General features: G+C 36.3%; 1 protein-coding gene across 2 annotated transcripts in view; it reads right to left on the minus strand.

Annotated features, from left to right (window-relative positions):
• Positions 1 to 2755: 2755 nt before the first annotated feature.
• KDM7A (lysine demethylase 7A) overlaps positions 2756 to 21336 on the minus strand; it is a 57508-nt gene continuing 38927 nt past the window's right edge. Inside the window, exons 11-20 of one of the 2 annotated variants that reach the window (XM_072038894.1) lie at positions 17504 to 17593; positions 16489 to 16698; positions 14957 to 15081; positions 14310 to 14467; positions 11227 to 11324; positions 9166 to 9314; positions 8802 to 9014; positions 6573 to 6654; positions 5124 to 5400; positions 2756 to 4302 (exon numbers count right to left, since the gene is read on the minus strand). In XM_072038894.1, coding sequence (XP_071894995.1) covers positions 4208 to 4302; positions 5124 to 5400; positions 6573 to 6654; positions 8802 to 9014; positions 9166 to 9314; positions 11227 to 11324; positions 14310 to 14467; positions 14957 to 15081; positions 16489 to 16698; positions 17504 to 17593 — 1497 coding nt within the window. In that variant the 3' untranslated portion in view covers positions 2756 to 4207. The remainder of the gene's footprint in view (positions 4303 to 5123; positions 5401 to 6572; positions 6655 to 8801; positions 9015 to 9165; positions 9315 to 11226; positions 11325 to 14309; positions 14468 to 14956; positions 15082 to 16488; positions 16699 to 17503; positions 17594 to 21336) is intronic. The other variant, XM_072038898.1, reaches the window with a different exon arrangement.

Genomic DNA, 21336 nt, shown 5'->3' on the forward strand with positions numbered 1-21336 from the left:
ACAAATAGTAAGGCCCTGGGTTCCGTTTATATTTCTTCTGAGAAACAGAGTTAGCTCTAGGCTCACTCAGTCCCAGAGGCACAAACAGTTTTTAATGGTCTGGAAGTATTACACGAATGAGACTCTGAAAAGACGCTAGACTTGGTGGTGGGAGTGTGAAGGGATAGGTGGGCACGTGGAGCCTAAATAGGGCAGGAGTTATAGGCTTGTAGTGCCAGGTCATTCTAGCTTCAGCTCTGCTTAGTCTCCACAATCGCCAAAAAAAAGCAGTTAGCAAACTTCATGCCAGCCCTAACTCTGAAACCCTGAAAAAAGTTTCAACATTTGCAACTTCATGGCCGTGAGGATGAAGGCAGCTGATGCCGTATAGCAAAGCCTAGGGAAAGCTGAAGCTTCTAAAAGGCAATCATGACGCTGTGCTCTCTTATTTTGCTACAAAAAGTAACACAAGCACTTCAACCACCAAAAAAAAAGAACAACTTCAAACCCCCCCCAAAATTCCCCATGTGATCAGAAAGCAATAATTGGAACTCTCAACATCTACCCCTTTCAAAATTGTCTTTAAAATGGATTCATGTAGAGTATTATAGGTTGCATAGGTAATCTACCTCAGAGGTCATTAAAGGCTACCTTGTAGCCAGGGTTTATTAGCAAGTCTAGAGGGAGAAAAGGGAAAGTTGCTGGAAGAGTCATTGATATAGTTTCTAGGTGGTCTTTCCATTTTCATGTTTTGGTTGTTTTGTTTCTGTTTTTTGTTTTTATTTTTTGTTTTTCCTAGTTGTAGGAACGTGAGATCTTAAGAGAATGGGAAAACCCCTACAATATTTCGTTTCCTATTGTATGGTCTATCAACAAAAAAATAAAAGTACATTTTTATATCAAATCCAAGTTCACTGACTTTTCAAAAAAGACCCTCCTTCAAAACGAGTTACCATACCAGGCTTAATTCTCTGAGTTTTCATGTCAGTGCTCCCCACTCCCCTCTCTCTCCCATCCCAAGTGATACAGCAAGAAAAAAAATAGGGCTTTTTCCCTCCACTACAACACAAGGTTCAGTCCATCTACAAAAAGATTGGTGCAGTAGTGTTTTCACCTAGAACACAGTAAAAATACCCCTACATACAAGTACACAAAACAAGTGAGGTTACCACATCCTCTTCATAAGCTACCAGGAGACTAGACCTTTTTTTTCTTTTTCTTTTTCTTTTTTTTTTTTTTAATATTGCTCATAGTGGCAATTTCTTTTAAATTGCTTGTTCTGTGGTGGAACATCAAAGTTAACATCTGCTGGAAGCATGGATATCTGAAGAAAATGGGAATGCACCTCTGCATGTTGACAGCCTGCAAAGAGACTTACATAAACTCACAACAGCAACAACAGCGGAGAGCCACTTTGGAAAAAAAAAAAAAGGTAGAAAATAGAATAAAGAAAGGATAAAAACAAGAAGAAATAATATATATGGGTCCAGCCATGCCTGTCTTCCAATAGTAAGATACAGATAAATAATATGGATGATCAGAAAAGAAACTCTGTATAAATCTGTCACGTATACAAGAACACTTATTCCATACTTCAAAATTCCTTACTCCAGATTCTATTCTGGCATACTTCTACTTCCAATTAGCGTTCTCTGAAATCTGCCTGTGAGGAGAGACAGCTCATTCCTCCTCCTATTCTCAATCTGCTTGCTGTCCTAAACTGGAAATTTTTGCTCTTAAAAATCATACAGCCAGCAAGAAGGAAGCAGTTTGGTTCAATATGCTAAAGCTAAAACAGATTTCAAAGCTTGGTGGGCAGTAATCTATTTGCTCAAGCTTAAGCACAAAGTATATGTATATGGTATATAATTTTAACTAGCACTGATGACATAGTACATTCTTTGACTTATTACCTTGATGAGAACATGTGAGAAGATAGCTAAAATATTCTCTTTTGACTATTTCCATCTGGAAAACATAGCACCTGAGAATAGCAAGTACTTATTGTCACTTTCAGCACCAGAGAGTACCTCTTAGCTTATCTTCTGATTTGTAGAAATCTTTTGTTATGTCCATTCCCAAAAGTCTAAACAAGGTTAACAGGTTGCATTAATAAAAAATAGTAATTAAAAAAAAAAAAAAAAAGGCTGAAAACAGCCTGACTGCAGCCAGTGGTGTTCTTCCAGAGGGTGAGGGTGGAAGAAATAACTACTTTTGTGAGATCATAGCTAGCAAAAAAAAAAAAAAGGTTTAAAAAAAAACATTCATATGCATACTCACGCACACACACACACACACACATATAAAGTCAAGTGAATATAAAGAGGGGCTGCAAAAAACAAACAAATAAACAAACAAAATTAAGTTATACTTTTGAAGCTCCAGAGGAAGTTAGGCCATGAAAACTACCCGATTTATTTGCAGTTGCATTATGTTTTGATGTTTCTCAATTTAGAAACAGGATAACATAGTGCTGAAAAGTTTTGACCCTGCAACAATCAAAACCACCTGACATTAGAACTATTGCCATAAATTTTTAAAGGCATTCATAATCTAGTCTATATGAAAATAACTCTGCACAAATATTCTGGAAAGTCCGAGACAATCTGTTTTTAAATTACAACACGAGAAAACTATTTCAGTATAGAATATGGAGGAAGGAAAAACTGGTTATGGAAGTTTAAATCAGCTCAACAAATTGGATAACTATGCCTGAGAATTTTACTCTTAGGAAATCACTCAAAACAAAACAAACAAATAAAGAACAACAAAAAAATCGTTGTCACTAGAATATTAATGTTTTCATTTTGGCTGGACCCTGCAAAATGCCCTTTTTCCAGAATCAAGTATTCCCCTTTCTGCCTTCATCCCCAGCCCCCAAAAGTTAAATATTTAATTTTTATATTACAGAAAAATACAAATTTTAAAACAAAATTATTTACAATAATTCAGAATCAGCATTTGCCATCAGCTCTGAAGGAAGCTTGACACAAATGATCATTCCGATACCAGTAAGCTACTTAACGCTTATATGCGCACCAGTTAAGACTTTTAATTGGCTGTCATGCCCAGCTTTGAAAGCAACACAGATTCTCTTGCCTTCCTGATCTTCACTGAAATGTCTGAAGTACAATAATATTTTAATGCTTCTGTCATGCTACATTAAATAATATGCCAAATCTTAAGACCACAATGTATCTTATGAGTTATTACTGAGTAAGCGTTGTGGAAAAACATGTAACGTGAGCTCCCCGTTCCTCCAAGAAGACGTATCGTTTCCCTCCCTTGTACCAACTTCTGAATAACCTGTACAAATGCAACTTCAGGAAGCCTTTTTGCAGAAGAAAATCATCAGAGATAAATCAAACATCACACCAGGAGGAAAAGTATGCACTCCAATTTGGAGGAAAGGGGTGCGGCTTAAAGCAAGTTAGCTACTGGACTGACATAAGAAGAATCTTCTGTCTTTAGGAGAGTCTCTTCTAGTCCATCAAATAAATAAATCTGTATAAAAGAGAGGAGGTCAAAAAATAACCAAGCTGGCAGAGAATATGCACCTTGCAAATCAACAGAAGCCCAGCCAATAGCTTATAAAGAGCAGGAAAAAAAATAAGATTCCATAAGCCTTAATTTAAAAATAATTAATAATGCATCTCATCCCTATTTAAGACTATAACCTGAATATCAAATTTAGGAGTCCAGAATAATAATCACCATTAATGTGGCTCTCCACTGCACCAAACATACATTATCAAAACAATTAAAAACTTTCACATTCTTAAATCTAAATTAATAACCCCACAAAAAAAGTCTTCCAAATAAATAGTTTTTTAAAATGAATTTAAAAGTTGTCAAAATCTATCAGAAATAAATTATTGATAAACCACCTTCATTATCTTCCCCTCATGAATTAGGTCAGAAACTACCAGCAACAAATGATATTCAAGCCCTGATGAGAGACTAATTCTCACAGTCCACGTCTCTCCGAAGATTTCCCCATTCCCATATGGTTATTGCTGAGCAGGTGTGGCACAGTGAAAATGCAGCATTGGGTTGTGGGTTTTGTTTTTTTTTTTTTGTTTGTTTGTTTTTGTTGTTCATCAGGCAGTGTTTTTATACGGTACATGCAAGTCTGCTTCAAGCAGAGGAAAAACAGCAGCTCCAGGCTCTGTCGACCTCAATACTGGTCTGTGTAGGAAAGACAGCAGTAGTAGAAGTAGCAGCTACATTAAACAAAGAAGCGTGCATGGCCATTCCGGTTCAGCTTCAAGATCTTCCCAAGGCGCTGTTTAGCAGTTGCCATTCCTTTCTTTGGACGTTTGCCTGAAAAAATAAATCAAGTACTTCAAGTGGGAATTTCAGAACAAATTTTTATTGTCATAGAACAAATATCAAGAACTTAGAGGTGAAGCAGGAAAAGATTTCACCTAAAACACTTTCCAAAAAAATGCTATTCATCTCTCTGTTTTGAGCAAACAAACAGGAATCAGAATTCTAAGAACAGCAGGAGTTCCTTTCCCTATACTCCTGCTAGCATTATCATAAATAATGCTATCATACTATTTCCAAATATTGCTAGTCTAAGGAAGGGCAGTGAGTGGGGTAGAGGAGCACTTAAGCTGAGCTCCCTGGATTCTAGTCAAGTAAATTATTCCCCTGAGTAAAATATGCAAAATAAATTAGAAAGTAAAAATTAAATAGAATGGTCATCATTTTCTGTTGTTCGTTTGTTTTTGTTGTTGTTGCTTTTAATGGCACAGTTTTTAAACCTTGACTTAGATAAATAAATATGATTCAGGCCAGTGTTTCAGAGTATAGCTGTGGTTCTTTGTTCTGTTCCCTGTAATATAATGAATGCACGACAGATAAACCTGCAGAGATGCAATGCCAACAATGACGGGTTCTATTAGCCAAGCAGTCAGTCAGATCTCTTTTTTCCCCTCCTCCGCACATTCTAAGCCAATATTTAACCATCCAAAGCATTCCCAATTTCCTGTTTTTCCTCAAGGACTAAGCCTGCCCCCTTTGCAGTTTCTGCATCTAACAGCTCTTTTTGATGTTTACAGGGTTCTTTTCTCAGGTGTTTGTTGTCCCCCCACCTCCCACCCTCCTTTCCCTAGCAAAAGGACAGAGATAAACATTACCTTTTGTCGCCTGGTTACTGATAGGGGGTGGATTTGATGCTGGCCTCTTCGTTGGGTGAAGTGGTATAGACAAGGACGTTTCACCATATGGCCTGTCAGGGCTAAGGCTGCCATCACTCAGCCGGCATTCTCCTTGCATTAGGTTGGAGTCTCGTGTATACTTGCCATGCTGAAAACTCAGGCCATTGTTGTGGACTATACTTCGGTTTTCCTGAACTTTATGATTAGCCTCTGATGCACCCTCTTTCTTGATATATTTTTGTGTTTTATTTGTATCCTGGTGTGGAAAGGATGGGGGGAAGGAAAATAAAAAAGTGGGAGTTAATAGCTTTTGGATTCAAATTCACTACAGCTTTTCTAATCCCACTACTATATCTTTAAAAAAGAAGATGCAACTCCACCAGTGTCACCAGTGTCCAACCACTTAATGATTCCATCATTTCCTTTAGGCCAGATTCCTCTTAAAAATAAGATATAGAATATAAGTACAGTATAATATCTCTGTGCAAGCTTTTTCATATTCACTTAAGGACAATGCTATAGATTAATTACACATACCAGCATACTCAGTTTTTCTACTTTATGATTTTAGTTTGCAGTAATTAAAACAAATGCAATTGCTGTCAATTAAACTGGCCACTACAGCAAGCCATACCATAACCATTGACTACTTAAACAAGAAACTTGTTTGTTTTCAATATCCAGCTGATGGGGCAACAAACACTAAATAGGGAATCACCAACTGTAGAGACTGTTAAGTAGTTAGATGTTCTTAAAAAAAAAAACTACAAAGCATGCAGTTAAAATACAGTTATTAAACAGCACTGCTATTTTGTAACTTGATTTGTTCTTAATACATCTAGCATATACAGCTTTAGAAACAGAGACACTTAAAAAAAAAAAAAAAAAAAAGATTTTAGAGAGTAAGACAAGCAACCTTTCTTTTATACATTCCTTGCTGGATTCCACCCGGATGTCAGCAAGCAAAAATATTCTTACCTGCTGGCTTTTGGGTTTTTATCAGTTTGGTAGTATCAATTTCCTAGGCATTTTTCAAATTATTATTAATTTCTTTATTTACTGTTAACGCTATTGACAAGTTCCACTTGCTGTGATGGCTCTAGCTGAGAGTAACAAGTAAACAATATAGTTCTTTCCCAGTTAGACTGCATGCAAATTCAGATTTTGTAATATATTTATTTTTTCAAGATACTGTACTAAGCATCTTTATACTACCCACCATAACAGAAGAAAGTTTGAGAGGAAAAAGAAAAAAAGAAGAAAGACCATGACAGAAATCCAATCCTCAGTTATGAGCACCACAAACATCTATTATCACCTCTGCAGTATGTAAAGACCTATCCCATCATACTTACATTCTGTGCCTACAACTTTGTGACCTCTTTTTCCTATAAAAATATGCTCACAGTGTTTAAAATATTGCTTTACCTGAGGGGTAATCCTCGAGGCTTCATTCAGGTGTCTAGCCCATGCTGAAGTTCCCAATTGTCTTTCTTCTTCCTTCACAGACCTACCTAAAGAGAATTTCAACAAGCTTAAACTTTGAAGTCAGTAATTGGGAGTACAAAATCAATTATACATTTGAATAACTTTAAAATTAAGACAAGAAAGTAAAAGCTGTCAAATCTGTTTGGTTCTACACACTAAACTGGGAAAACAATTTCACGATAAAAATAGAACTAATTAAAGATATATATACCTCTGTAAGATGGTCAGACAAACACAATCGTTCAAGTTTGAAGGCAATGACGTTGAGGACATTCTACTTCCTTTGCTACACTACACTGTTCAGTTTTCTACCATGGCTTTGTCTCATATGTAGCTCATAAAAAGACCAAGACTGTCTTTCCTTTACAGGCAGTGTTTTCTTTCTAAGCACTGATGGGCTACTCACAAACAACATATGGAACAAGATCTAAGCCAACAGGCCTATACTAGAAGTGTCCACATTGATAACATACGCTATTCAGTTAGCTTCTAAAATTGAGGGTATTCCAAAACAACAATTCAATTCAAATTTAGAGGTGAATACTATGAAACCAAAAGATTTTGCAAAATATTGCTACAGTAAGAGTTATGCAGTTTCATGTCCTTCACCAGTGATATATATATAGTACACTAGCTGCATTTTTTTTTCCCATATTGTTATGGGAATAACATACAGTTCTACATTTTACGTTAGGGGCTAAAACTACATTGACAGCACACCAAAGTCTTGGCTATTGCTGAACAGTGCTTGGACAGGGTCACAGCTTTCTCTTTTTACCACTCCTGCCTTCCTACAGTGAGGAGGCTAGGGGTAAGCAATTGACCAGAAGAGGATGAAGCCGGGACAGCTGACGTGAATTGGTCAAAGGGATATTCCCTAGCATATCATGTCATGCTTGGTAATAAAAACTGGGGTAGAGGAGGGAGCAGGAGCAAAGACTGTCTTCACATCTGTTTCTGAGAGACTGGCTGGGCATCAGTCTGCTTGTGGGAGGTGGTGTGTGACTGCCTTTGCACCACTTGTTTCTTTCTCTTTCTTTCACTTACTAAACTATCCTTATTTCTCCCCATGAGTTTTCCCACTTTTGTTTTTCCCGCTCTCTCCCCAGTCCCACAGGGCAGGGGGAGGAAACAAGCAGCTGTGTGGGTGCATAGCTGCTGGCCTAAGTAAACCTACCACAATGATAGTAACCTAGATACTACATTTTTAATAAAGGTATAAAGACAGTAACACACTGTCTATGTCTGTGTGTTTTGGTGGTTGCTGGTTTTTGTTGTTACGTTTTGTTTGTTCATTATTTTCTGGTATTATTTACTTGATTGGTGGGTTTTTAAGGACCTACAGCTTAAGGTACCAGAACATAGGCCATGACATCACATCAGGCTTTTCTGTTTTCTACTTAAACAAAAAACTAATGTATTGTTAGTACTTTGACCTAACACCCTACTTGCTGGTGGGTTTCTGTTTGTTTCACATGAGCCAAGCTGTAATCCTCTTCCATTTCCTTCTCATGCAAAGAATTTTCACACATAATTACTTTTTTCTCTGTGTTCCAAAACCTGAATTTGATTCCTTTGAGGGAATTAGTGTTAATGTTCTGTTGTCTGTCATTCCCAAAATTCATTTAACAGATGCCTGTTTTCCACAGGCACAGAGACATCAAAATGCCTCTGACAAGAAAGTTACTTCTGAATTCTCCTCTTCAAGATTAGATTCTCATTTAACACACTGCATTCATAGCAGAATTTCATGAGTAAAGCCAATTGTGCTTTCCAAAATACATGAAAGCCATCCAGCAGACTCGTGTTGATATCTAAGTTATACACATGCTGTGAAAGTTGCAACTATGTAGATGCTGTCAATCCTTTTTGAAGGAGATTACACTTTCTGTCTAGCCATAACTTCCTCACTCTTGTAAGGATGCCACAAAACTTCTAAATGGCAATATTCAGTAGATGCATTTTGATGACCTCTCAAGCTAACTTTGTCACGGTTTTATGAAGTAACTTATGTTTTATAACAAAACCAAAACTAAACCAAAAAAAGCCCACCTTTTAAAAAGATGTCTGGTTTACTTAAAAGCTTGACTACAGATCTTAAATATTTAAATGCTTCTTCTGAGCAGTCTGTTCAACAGCAGAGAGCAGCAGCATAATTAATTCAGGTACCTACCACATTCCATTGCTTTGTGACTCTGAGATGGCTGTCTGTCTTTATGCCTACTTCTGGGATAGTTTCTGTGTTCCTGAAGAGAGGTTCTTTTATCTGTGCAGTCTGTGCTTTGAGTATGACCTGGTAAACATGTGGTATAGTGCAATCCTGCCATAGAAAGCATGCCCTGAATAGCTTCTTCTTCTGTACTTGTCGAGGTAGGACATTCCCTAGAAAAATACACCAGTATTAAGCAATAAAAAATAGAATCCTATATTTCTCCAAAGGAATGGTTTTTGCATTCATATAAAACAGAACCATAAATATTTGAATGAACATGTCTAATAGTAATTTATAAACAAACACAGAAAATATTCTTACTTTTTATTGGGAGTTTCATTTCTGGATGGCTTCTGAGTAGTTTGACAAAGGTCTCTTGTAACCTTAGAGTCCTCTTTGAAATTTGATGTTACTTCCTGTTTCTCTTCATCACCTGAGCTTTCTGACTCCTCTGTGGAGGAATCCTTCTGCTGGAACAAGAGCAAACAGCACATTGGAAGGTCATCATGCCTCCTAAAATAGAGATGCTACTGTAATATATGCTAAATAAAAAATCTAAAGCTTCTGGGTCCATCTTTATATATATATATATATACACACTTATATATATATGTATGCATAAATCAGAATGCAATTAACTTGAATAGAGTTACTGAGATGTTATATATCCAAGTATTGCAATACTGAGTGATTACATGCCCCAGTAATAAAGTAAGCATCTCCAAATCCAATTTCTTCCAGAAAACACTACATATATTATACTGCACACAAATTATTGTGCTGCACAAAGTTCTTTAAAGAGAGTACTGACTACTCTTTATCTTCTATATTTGAAGTAGAGGAAAAAATACTAACTATGGTTCCAAGGAGCTGCCCAGAATGATGCCTATTACTTTTAATGAGACACATGCTGTCCCAGGTAACAGTTTCTCATTCCTGCTCTCACAAATGCAAGGTAACTTCCATCAGCAGCAAATCTATATGTGGCAGAAACTCTCAGGTAAATCCAGAGCACACCTTGAACAGGGATATAGCAGCTGTTGCCACTCTTACAGCGCCACTCATACAGCAAAGCCTTATTTCATGAATGGAAGGGCTTTCCAACTCCCAAAGAGATTACATCTTGAATGAGCAGAACCTTCTCAAAGGTGGAGCAGCAATATGCATCTCAACCTAACTTTAAGTGAAGCAAGAACTACAATAGATACAATCTTAACTGTAACACAGACTAATTATTTACAACATGTACAGAGAATAACACTTGTTTTCAAGCCAAAGACTATACATAGTAGTCAATTAAAGGCTTCACAGTGGAAGATCAAAATGTGGAGGAATCATAATCCTTCAGGACTGCTACCACTATCACTGGCATCAAAACATAACTGGGATGACTAAGGCAGTGCAACAGATCGCCAAGAGATGTTTTTAAACAATAGCTACATTCCGAAGAGCATCTTGTTAATCCTTGACACTTGTAAAGTGACATACATGAGCAACTACACTGCGACTACAGTTCAATGTTAATTTAAAAAAAAAAAAAAGTTGTTTTGCTAAGATCTTCTTCTGTATAGTATGAAAACACAAAAAGGATTTACAGGAACTACTGAGATGCTTCATTTTGGATACATCATTACCCCCCAAAAAACATAAAAATTATTATGCTAAATATTATTAGCAATTAGGAAGCAGGATATAGTAAAAAATAAGAAAACAGTTGCATTAATACAAAACATTTTACTCAATGAGAGTGATCCAAAGATGGCTACATGGTTGTATTCAGAAGTGTTTAGTTTACTTGTAAAGAAATCACTATGGTCTAGGCATTCAAATGGAAGATCTTCATTTATGAGCAGTCTAAATCACCTCATTAGGGTTTAGCCAGTTAAGGTTATTTAAAAATCGAAGGTTTATAGGATTGTTTTCATTTAACTATTCTCTGAAACGATTATGGTAGACACTTATAATTCTAATGATGAAAGTTACATTTATTATGGAAGAAATGAACAAAGCAATTATTATCTAAATTTTCTCAGCCTTTGCACATTCCAGAGCAGGGTCATCCTTTGCCAACCCCACATTAATGGTAAACAAGATCATAATATTTGGCTCAAAAGGCACATCTTGCCATTTTCCTCAGTACTAATGGTAAACAAGATCATAATATTTGGCTCAAAAAGCACATCTTGCCATTCTCCTCAGTACTAGAAAAAAATGAAGAACGAGACAGAAGGGTAGAGCTTGAAATAGTGTCTTGAACAAGAATTAAATATTTTAAGAATTAAATATTTTTTATTAAATATTTTGTTATTGCCCAAACAAATTTGAAGTTTGCAAAGTATACTTAATTGCTTTGTTAACTTTTGTGACTTCTTCTAGCTATACCTGTGTAGTGCAATCAGGCTCAGATTCTTCTGAATCAGAAATATCAGAGTACTCTGAGGATCCATTCCTGAGTTCTGATTTCACACTTTCAAAGAACACTAAGGAGAGAAAAATATATATATATATAAAACCCAACATTTATTACAAGTAATATTTAACAATTATGATGGAAGTAAAGAACACAAAATTCACATTTGATCTTTTTTAACAGTCTTTATAAAGAAAGCACAACCCCATACTGATCTGGCTCATGTTTCCTCAAACTCTGAGTTGTCTACTGTTGACCAATAGCCTTGTAAATTGGCTCACTGGATGAAGCCAGTGGAAGAGAAATCGTGCAGCAGGAGCACACATCTTTTCTCTCTCTCACAGGACACAAGCCTCACAGATGGCAACACTGACAACTAGAAACACCTCAGTCGATTCCTGCTTTTGTATATATAGATTGGAGTAAGAAGCGTGTCTCATAAAGAATGGAGTAGGCTTCACTAACTGCAATTCTACAGATTACAAGTAATCTTCAGTATCATTCTTAGACTCTTTAAACCTGAAATTTCCTTGTTTTAAAATAAGAGCAGTCAGAGAAACACTCATCATAGAAATCAGAGGGTATTAAATGACTTAAAGGTAAAATATATATATGTATTTCGTTGCGTTACTTGCGATTTTTCTTTTACATCACAGTTCACTAGCAATAGTCTGAATGTTTTGTGTCACTGCAGAGCTGTCAATCAGGAGTTAAAATGAAGACCTGTCACAGAAGCTTAAAATATTATTGTGATGATACACAATATACATGTATTGGTTTTCATCACACTGACAACTGAAAAGGAAGGGGTGAAAAGGAAATACCAACCTTAGACACGTTTTGCTAGTAGTAAGATAAAGTACAATCAGAGAATGAAGTGTCAAAATAGACATCAAAAACAGTGGCACATGACACAATAATCTATCAAATCTACCCATCTAGTAGTCCACATGGTTTATTTTTGTAAGTGCTGAAGGAACTTGAATACAAAGTAGCTAAACTGCTCTTGCAAGTATTCACTTTTTAAGACAGCTTATGTTCCAAACCACAAATTGTAGGTGTTCAGAATCATCCAGTACTGTATACCTGCGTCCATGCTGCTGGCTGAAGTCTTGGTAAAGTACAAATTAATGGAATACTATAATATGCAGCTTATCTAGCAAATATGCTTGAACAAAAGCTATGACTCAGTAAAAAAAAAAAAATAACGATTTTATGAATGTTTGTCAAGAAGCTAGTGGATAAAGAAGCACTTGAAAAGTTTTATGTTGCTTTTTTAAAAGTCTCAGCTAGGAAACTGAAACAAGTACCATATATTAAGTACTAACACAGATCAGAAATTAGCTCTAAAACAAAGACAAGTGTAGTTAAACTGTTTTGCTTTTAACAGTTCAATATGCAGCTACATAAACAGAATGCAATATGAACAGAATGCAATGCATCTCTCTGTAGACTTTGCCTCTTGGCCTAAATCCCAGTAAGAACAATGGAAGGCAGCAGCCTGTTATAGAAACAGGTTGTTCCGTTAAGGAATTCTCTTCAGAAGAAAAATTTCTCCATTTCTGCAAACCTTCACTTACAGCAAAATAATATAACCAGAAGTAGGTGATGTTCCCTTAACAGGGTCACGTGAAGACTCTCACAATTCAATTACAAACATTAGTGAAAGTCCTGAGTACTCAATTTCTAGAACAATATGAACATTCACTTTTTGTCCTAAATACATTTCTTAGATTTAGATGTAAACTGCTAAATTATAGCTGTATCAAGTAAGAGCAAAGACTGAAAAAAATCTACAATTTCTGTATATGATTTAATCTTCAACGCGAGTGGAAAACTTAGTTTAATTTTTAAAGTGGAAAAACACAACATTATACCTAGCCTTCACTCAACTAGCCATTTGCCTTTTTGGTTCACGAGTACACAAGGGACGTCTTTCCTGTACAGATTTTTAAATCTTGTCCTCTGTGACCTTTGGAAGCACAGTCTGCAGGGATTACAAATTGCTTTGTTAGTGAAAATAATTAAATATTTTATCCAGGCTGACAATGGACTCATAAATGTTGTTACAGATGTGCAGGAAGCCAAGGGAACTGCAAGTCTCTAGAGGGGTCTTGTTATCTTATAAATGTTGACCTCAGTTTCCTAATACACATCCTCAGAACCCCTGGTAAGCTCTACTGTGAAAGGATGTGACTTTTATAATTAAACAGAAAGATGAAGAAAGTATGTCAAGAACCAACTTGTCACTGTACACAGATAGCATTATTAAAAATAAGCACTGAAAACAGGTACACTATATTGATAATTCACTAATACATTTTGTGATCAGCACTGTTGAACACTTGGCAGGAAGACTTGAGGCTAGAGAAAGGCCAAGGAAGATCAACTCCTAGTGATGGATGGTTTAGATATGAAGTATTGGAAAAAGGGACTGAGGTGTTTTTACATACAAATAATGATAAATTCTCCCCTAACCTTGCACACAACTGCAAAGGTTGAAAGCGTAAGATTTTATTAATGCTAAGTTATGTTTCTTTGTCTGTATGGAATAAATCTGTTAATTAGCAAAACATTCAAAATCGTATGAGCAAGTATGTAATCACCAAATGGAACAGAAAAATGAAAGATGAGTTGGGCTTGAAATTATCTGCATTTTATCTTTTATTCTCTACAGCGAATGATATGAAGCAATTTTGGTCAAAAAATCCACACTCATATTATGAAACAAAACAAAATGAAAAAATATCTTATACTCAAATGCTCATCTAGAACACCAATTAAACATCCACTCTGAAAGATGCTGTATTCACAGTATTCAAGATGGCACTAACATAAAAAGATGAGTTTTACCTTTCAACTCTGTGCTGTTGTTAGCTTCTTCAGTAGACCAATAATATTTGTCAAATCTATTATCGTAACTTAATGCTACTTCACTGATCTATTAGTTTATCCTCTCTATACTTAGGTAAAATTTCAGTAAGGCCTCATAATAATTACATCCTACTCAAGACCATCAAAACATTGAACTGACAAGGCTTAGAGAGAAGCTTACTGTTCAGTGGTTTCTGGGCATCTGTATTCCCTCCTCCTTCAAATCCTGAGGTCTGGACTTCTCTCTTAACAGTCGTCTTTTTCGACCTTGTCCTGTCATCTTCATCTTCACTATCTGCCGTGTAAAGACTTCGATCTGTAAATGGGCGTCTCTCATCTCTGTCTCACAAGAAAAACAACATACTATTCTTACAAACCTGAAGCAATTGTCTTCTCTTCCTTAATTATTTATAAGTCACCCTTGAGATAGCAACAGTAACATTCTCTTATGCTCATCTCTTTGTTCTGAATTGCACATATTTCCATTTTGTTCCCTGTAACTACCATAAAGATGCAAAGTTTGACACCATAATATTTTTAATGACAATCACTCTAATTTAGTGACCTAACTGAGCAACTGAATGACATGCCATTGCAAAGGAACATGTAAAGCATTTCCTTCTCTTCACTCCATAACCGTGGCTCCACTAGGGGACAGCAGACACAATAGACAACACATTCCTTCTATACTCCTAACATGAATCTTACTTGTAAGAGAGAACTTAGAGCTTCACAACCAGAAGAAAAAAAAAATACTTTTACTAAAAAATTAGCATGCTCTGGTCCATAATGACTAGGAACAAGTGATCCACAAACAACACTTTGTACCTTATTATTCTTCCATTTGACAGCAGAAGGCGAAGATCATTGTCTTTTGTTCGCCATTCAGGTACTGTAGAAGATGGCTGAAAGGGCTTGTTAAATCTCCCATTCAGTTTCGAGTTTGCTGTATCCTAAAGAAGTAAAAGCAATGTTGCTTATTATTTATTTCTATAAATTAAATTGCTTTTCCTGCACTCCACAAAAGCTTAAACTCAGCACCAGAACAGTTACACATTTCTGATAACCAACTGAAGAAAGCTCAAGAAAAATATGTTCAGATGTAAAAAAAACAAGACTGCATCTTCTTCCTTGTATCATCTACAGCCTCCTGAACCACCTGCAATAGCTACAATATGTCTATCATACTCCTTTACGGTTGTCTTTAGAGAAGCTGGGACAAGGACTGATAAAACAACTCCTGGACTGGACATCTAGTCTCTGGAAATAGTTCCCGAACTTATTCATAGGACAGCAAAAAGTTCATTATGGAAAGTAATCTGCAATAAGTAAAACCCTCTTAGCTCAAAGCAGCTCATGTCTGACACATGCTCTGAAATAATCAACGATAGACTTATGTGCCAAACACAGAATATGTAAGAGTATAATTATTTTTAAAACAATTACAAACAGTATTTTTCTACATTAAGTGGCAATGGCTAATACTCCTAAACATTTTATTTTAAAAACAGCTTGTAGCAGTGAACTGCACAGGTCAACTATTTGTGCTAAATTTCAAGCTCAGCTTCTTTTCTTTGGGGTCTAAATGCATGCCTCTTATTCATGTCTTACGAAGTTCAGTACGAGGACAACTTAGTATTTCTCCACTATCACAGTCAACACATTCATCTGCATTTCTTATTCTCAGAAAATTACTTATTTCCATATTTACGTTCTTTTTCCCATTTCTGCTTCAGTTTTTTGAAAATAACGTCATCAAACCTGAAAAAATAATATTTCAAGAGTCTACATTTCAAGAGACTACTCATTCTCTCTGTGCTGCTGGTGTAATACAACTACACAGTTCCCTGTCCCACAACGGAGACCAAAGGCTACCTCAGGCTTTCTGGTAGGGAGTCATAGTCATGCAGGAAACAGGAGCATGAATGAAAAATGAGGCTAAACAAATTACAGTAACTGAACTATAACATACAGCTACTTAAAAGCACACAGGGAAGCAAGTCTGGCCTAGAGCTTCACAGAGCTGAGGCTTTGCAAGCTCCCTTTCTGAATAGAACTGATTCAAAGTAGTATTTGACAGCTACAGCTGTCATATTTCAAAAACTATACTTGCAGTAGGTGAGATTCAGGGCACTTTCAAAACCAAAATGTTGAAGGAATGTCCACAAAAGGTATCAAAGAAGAGAGAAATTTCTATCAGGAAAATCTGAAAGAAAGAAATTGAAGACCTACCCATGGCTCATATAGCCAAGAGTAGTAGCCTGTGTTTTTATGCATATTTAAATCTTTTCCCTTTCAACAAAGATTAGAAATTTCTTCTGTTCTGGTTTTGCTTTTCTTTCACGTAACATAATACTTGCCTCCTCCCAAGGTGACATCTCCAGCCTTTTCAGTACCTCCCTTGTGTGGAGTTCCAAGATGTCCAGGTTGGAAGGAGTTTTGGTAGCATGGTCTCGTAGTTTCCTCACCCTTCGTCTGGAGTGGTGAGGAGAAGCTGTTTCATGTGAAGACCGTGACGCTGCACACACACCGAGAATTCCCTGAGTTTTAACTGGTTTGTTGTTTTCCTCCTTTAATTAAAAAGGCATATTTCAGAACAGTCACACAGGGACAAATCCACATATTTAAGTGCTGCTTCCCACTCATCTAATGGAATGTAAGTTATACAAATAAAATTTTTAGGCCTTTTAGCGAAGTACTACATATTTGCTATGGACTTGTCATACAAGCCTTAGTTACATAGTTCCTCTTTCCCACTTGGGGCTTTTAACCTCCCCCATAACAGAAGTGCAGCACTGACATATGAGGTAGCGTATACATGTACTGTACCCAATAGATAACTATTCAGGTTTCAGACCTCCTCTCTCCATAGGCAAATGTAGGAGTTTTCAGTATTAATCAATATTAAATAGTAAAGGAGCAAAACATTGGGGAGGGGGGAAGAGGGGGCAAAAAAAGAGCAAAAGAGTTGACAAAGATCACAACAAACAAGAGAATAGAAGACTGCAATACAAGCAGAATTCCACATGAAATTTTATCAGTTATAAGTGGTAACATTTTAGAAATACTGATCTACAAATAGTTTCACAATTAAAATTTGTGGATTTTTTTTTTGAATTACATAAAACACCCTTGTTACACATTTTCTTTATCTCAAACACCAAAAGCATTGTATTTCCAACAGTTTCCTCTTGATCTTCAACTAGAAAATGAGAAATTAATTTTTCTCATTTTTTTTATGAGAAAATATATTAAATATCAATAAATATTTACTTTAAATAAAGAATGAATAAGGTCAAATGAATGCATAGCTACTATGGAATGCCCTGATTCAAAGATTTTTCCTGCAGACTTTAGGGTTGCCTCTGTTCTTACCTCTACAGAACGAATCACTTTTGAGAGCTCTTTTATGAGATGTCCAGGCCTAATGTTGTCTGGAATTTCAAAGGCATGTTCTGTTACAAGCTGTATGCAAAGGATGGAGAAAAGGCAATTAATTCTTTTTTTTTTTTTTTTCCCTTCCAGATAAAAGCAGAAGTAGTACAAAATAAATGAAACTTACAGGAAAAAAATAATAATAAAAAAAAAAGTTTGAAGGGAAGAAGCCAGATTGATTTCTTTTAATAATTACAGCAAACTGCCAGGACAGACACATAAACACACTGAAGCTTCGAGTCCAAAATTTAGAAGGGAGCAGATATCCCTCAGTGTCTGACGTTCATGATATATAAAGGTAGGCTCAAGGTCAGCCATCCCACAGCTTCTCCTAGAATCTCTAAGAACCTAAAGAAGTGGTCATGCAGAGCTATCCTGATAATCACTTACACCATTTTATTTCTCTGTAATTAACTTCTTTTTTATCCCCCTTTAGCATAGTCAGTATGGAGTCACACTTAGCAAACTCAGAATGATGACCTTCAAAAAAACCTAAAGGCTAACAGAATTTCATTATGACAAAATTTATTCTTAATGGTAAATCAGGAATAGCAATGAGTAACCAACAAGCAGATTTTGGACATCTGCCTCACATTTCACTTTTTAAACAACCTCCTTAGCTTATTTAAAATGTGGTAGGTTGGAGAAAGCTATGCAAAATCATTCCCTATAAAAACAACTTGGGACACCATAATAGTTTATGTTCCCTTTAATCCTCTGAAACGGTATCATAGCACAGACAGATCTACTATATACGTATTACTAATCTGAGCAAGCCCAAACACTCTACAGTTAGATCTAGTAAAACAAGTTTAATATTTTGTATGTACAGTTTAAATTTGCCCCAAGACACCTTTAGTTAATATTACACAGACAAAACACTCGCACATAGACCAGAATGACTGTCATGAATTCTGGTATCCCCTTAATTGACTATTTAAACACAAAAATGTCTCACAAACACTTCCAGATATTCACACTTCAAAAATGAGGTCCGGCAGCAAAATTATTGCTAGAAGCAATTTGATACTCTAAGTACATTTCATTGAATCTGGCTTCCTCTCAGTCATTTAAAACCAACCAGATGTGTAACTTTGATATTCTCATTTCAGTGGCATTAATGATACAGGGAGCATTAAATCTGCTGCTATTATTTACAATTGTTCATTCTCCGGTGCATCACCTCTACACAGTACCTCTGGCACCAGACAGTATAATTGTTCCAACAAATTAATGGTTATTTTAGGACCTTTCAGTCCTTTCTACATAAGGACTCTCCCAAAAAGCCCTCCTGTCCATGAGGACTTCAAGAGGAAGAGATTCTTGATGCAATTTTATAAAACACTGACTGGAAAGCTTCTCTGGCTTAAAAATACTGGCAAGCCTTACTAAGTCAACCATAGTTGAAGAAGAAATACATTATTTTGCAAGTAAAATCTGTAATAACTCTTTGAACAAATTAAATTCCGTTGGCAAACTCACTTGTTTGTTACTATAAAAGGTATCTCTTTACATCAAAGCTTTCTCAACTAAGCTGTGGTCAGAGTAATTATGAAAAAAGTCCATCCAAGCAACTAAAATATGCCAACAAATTCAAATTGATATATCAGGCTAACAGTTTGACAGCAAGAACAGATGGGCAGGAAATATGAATACCTAGAGATACCATGTCTAAAAAATTATCATCATTATTATGTAACTTGTTTTAAAATTGTCTCTGCATGCTGACTCTGGAAACATTTTGGGACTAAAGAATTCTCTTTTAGTAGGGTTAATACTAGCAACAAAATTGACTAAGTATGTCAAGTGTTACAGGTAAAGAAAATAGTGGAAAAAACTGTAATACATTCAAAGACCTCAAGAAATCATTTTTTACACATTGAAAATAAACAGTCGATTGAGAAACCTATCTTAAAGAATCCACAAATCTTTAGCACTGAAATTAAGCGTACTGGTACCTAAAAATACGAACACAACTATTTTCCCTGAGGGGGGGATCCCTCTTAAAACAGCTATTCAAAAAAAAAAAAAAAAAAAAAAAAAAAACCACAGTTGCCCAAAATAATTTTACTGGTACACGGATCAAGCATCTTAAAAATAGAAACTGAGACCTGTTGCTTATGTAAGTTGGAAGGCAGCCAGAGCTAAGATCCAAGAGCTCAAACGACTGGATAGGTCATCATCTTTACTGTGTGTATCAACTAACCTGCAGGCTGATCATCTGCACTAAAGTAATCAGAACATACACCTATCAATAAAAACCTTGCACAAGCTCAATTCAAATCAAGACAAGAAAACTGAGATAATTTTACTAGCACTCCATCTCTATTCTCAGCATCTTGCAACTCTTGGCAGTTTTTAAACGTTGCAGAAATGAAGATACTGCTGCTTTGCTGAAGATGAGTTTAAAATGCTTCAACAAGTAGTTCACAGCAATACACTAACATAATCCACTTGTCTTGAGAAGACATATTCCATGATAGGAATGTGAAACTTCATGAGTCGGCTTCCCATTTGTAGGCTATTCATTTTTCATTTCTTTCTCAGAATCTGTCTGAAATCCTCACCATGAGCAGATGATATAGCGATGTACAAAGCTCTTCCTGTCTTCTACTGCATACAGCTACAAGCCTAACACACACACAGTCTGCTGTGAAGACAGCATCAGCTCACTTATGAAGCAGCAGCAGCTAAAAACGGTGAAGGCAAGCTACAAAACATGATAGTAGGTGAACAGCAGGCCACGTTCTCAATAGATCACCAAGGCTGCGCAGTTGCCTCACAATTGAAGCGTCTTCAGCCAGTGGTTTGGGAATACTCACTGATCTCATTAACAAGCATCTGGAATGCAGCATCTGCAATTATTTTTTTTATCTTTTCCACAGGAAAGTAGGAAACATACCACATTCTAGACAGAGTATTAGTCAAACCATTTAATTAAATGCTAGACACTACACTACACAGACACAACGATACTATCCTACGGCAATCTATAAAACAGGAATTCCAATCCAACTTCAAGTAAAAATAAGGATTTATATAGGTTATGTTTCTTGTTTATCAAGTTAGATTAATCAGCTTGCTTATTTTCTATGCCATGGATGCAGAGATAGCTTGGATTCACAGATGGTTTAATATCTTAGGCACAACCTCCTGTAAATACTGCTATACTGCTTACTAGCAGGACTTGACCCAGAATGACACACCGGAGAACCAATTCTGAGGTGTTACAGTTGTACCTTTCCTTGACCCTCTGTAATCAGTAACGCTATACAGGCTGGACTTGAGCTGATTACACATAGTGTTAACCACCTCTACATTTACACCTCGTCATCAGTTCCATGAAGCTTACTATGCTGGATGCAGCTTTGTGTGAATAGGACAACAAACTAGAATTAATAAGCTCAGTCAGAACCAAACTGACCATCTGAACAGCATTTCCTAGAAGCACAGGTTCCAAGAGGGCTCATTAGCTCAGACACTTTAAAAAAAAAAAAAAAAAAAAAACAAACATGGAGTTAAGGCCTGGTCCAGTGCTTTGCCAAAACAAATAAGCCTTCCTAGAGAGCAGAGCACCAGCGAAGCCAGCACAGAAAACGTTTTAATGATTTTACAAGCCAGCAAATGTTCAGGAGGGACAGTACTCAACAACCAAAGTCAATATCCTCCTCGATCTCAACTGACTCTTCAGCAGTATAGGTGTACCTGACATGTGCTCTCCAAAGCACTAACATCAATGGAAAATCCAAACATCAGGGCATTCCAACCTTCCA

The sequence above is a fragment of the Anas platyrhynchos genome, chromosome 1, assembly GCF_047663525.1.
Source record: "Anas platyrhynchos isolate ZD024472 breed Pekin duck chromosome 1, IASCAAS_PekinDuck_T2T, whole genome shotgun sequence".
NCBI classification, from domain to species: domain Eukaryota; kingdom Metazoa; phylum Chordata; class Aves; order Anseriformes; family Anatidae; genus Anas; species Anas platyrhynchos.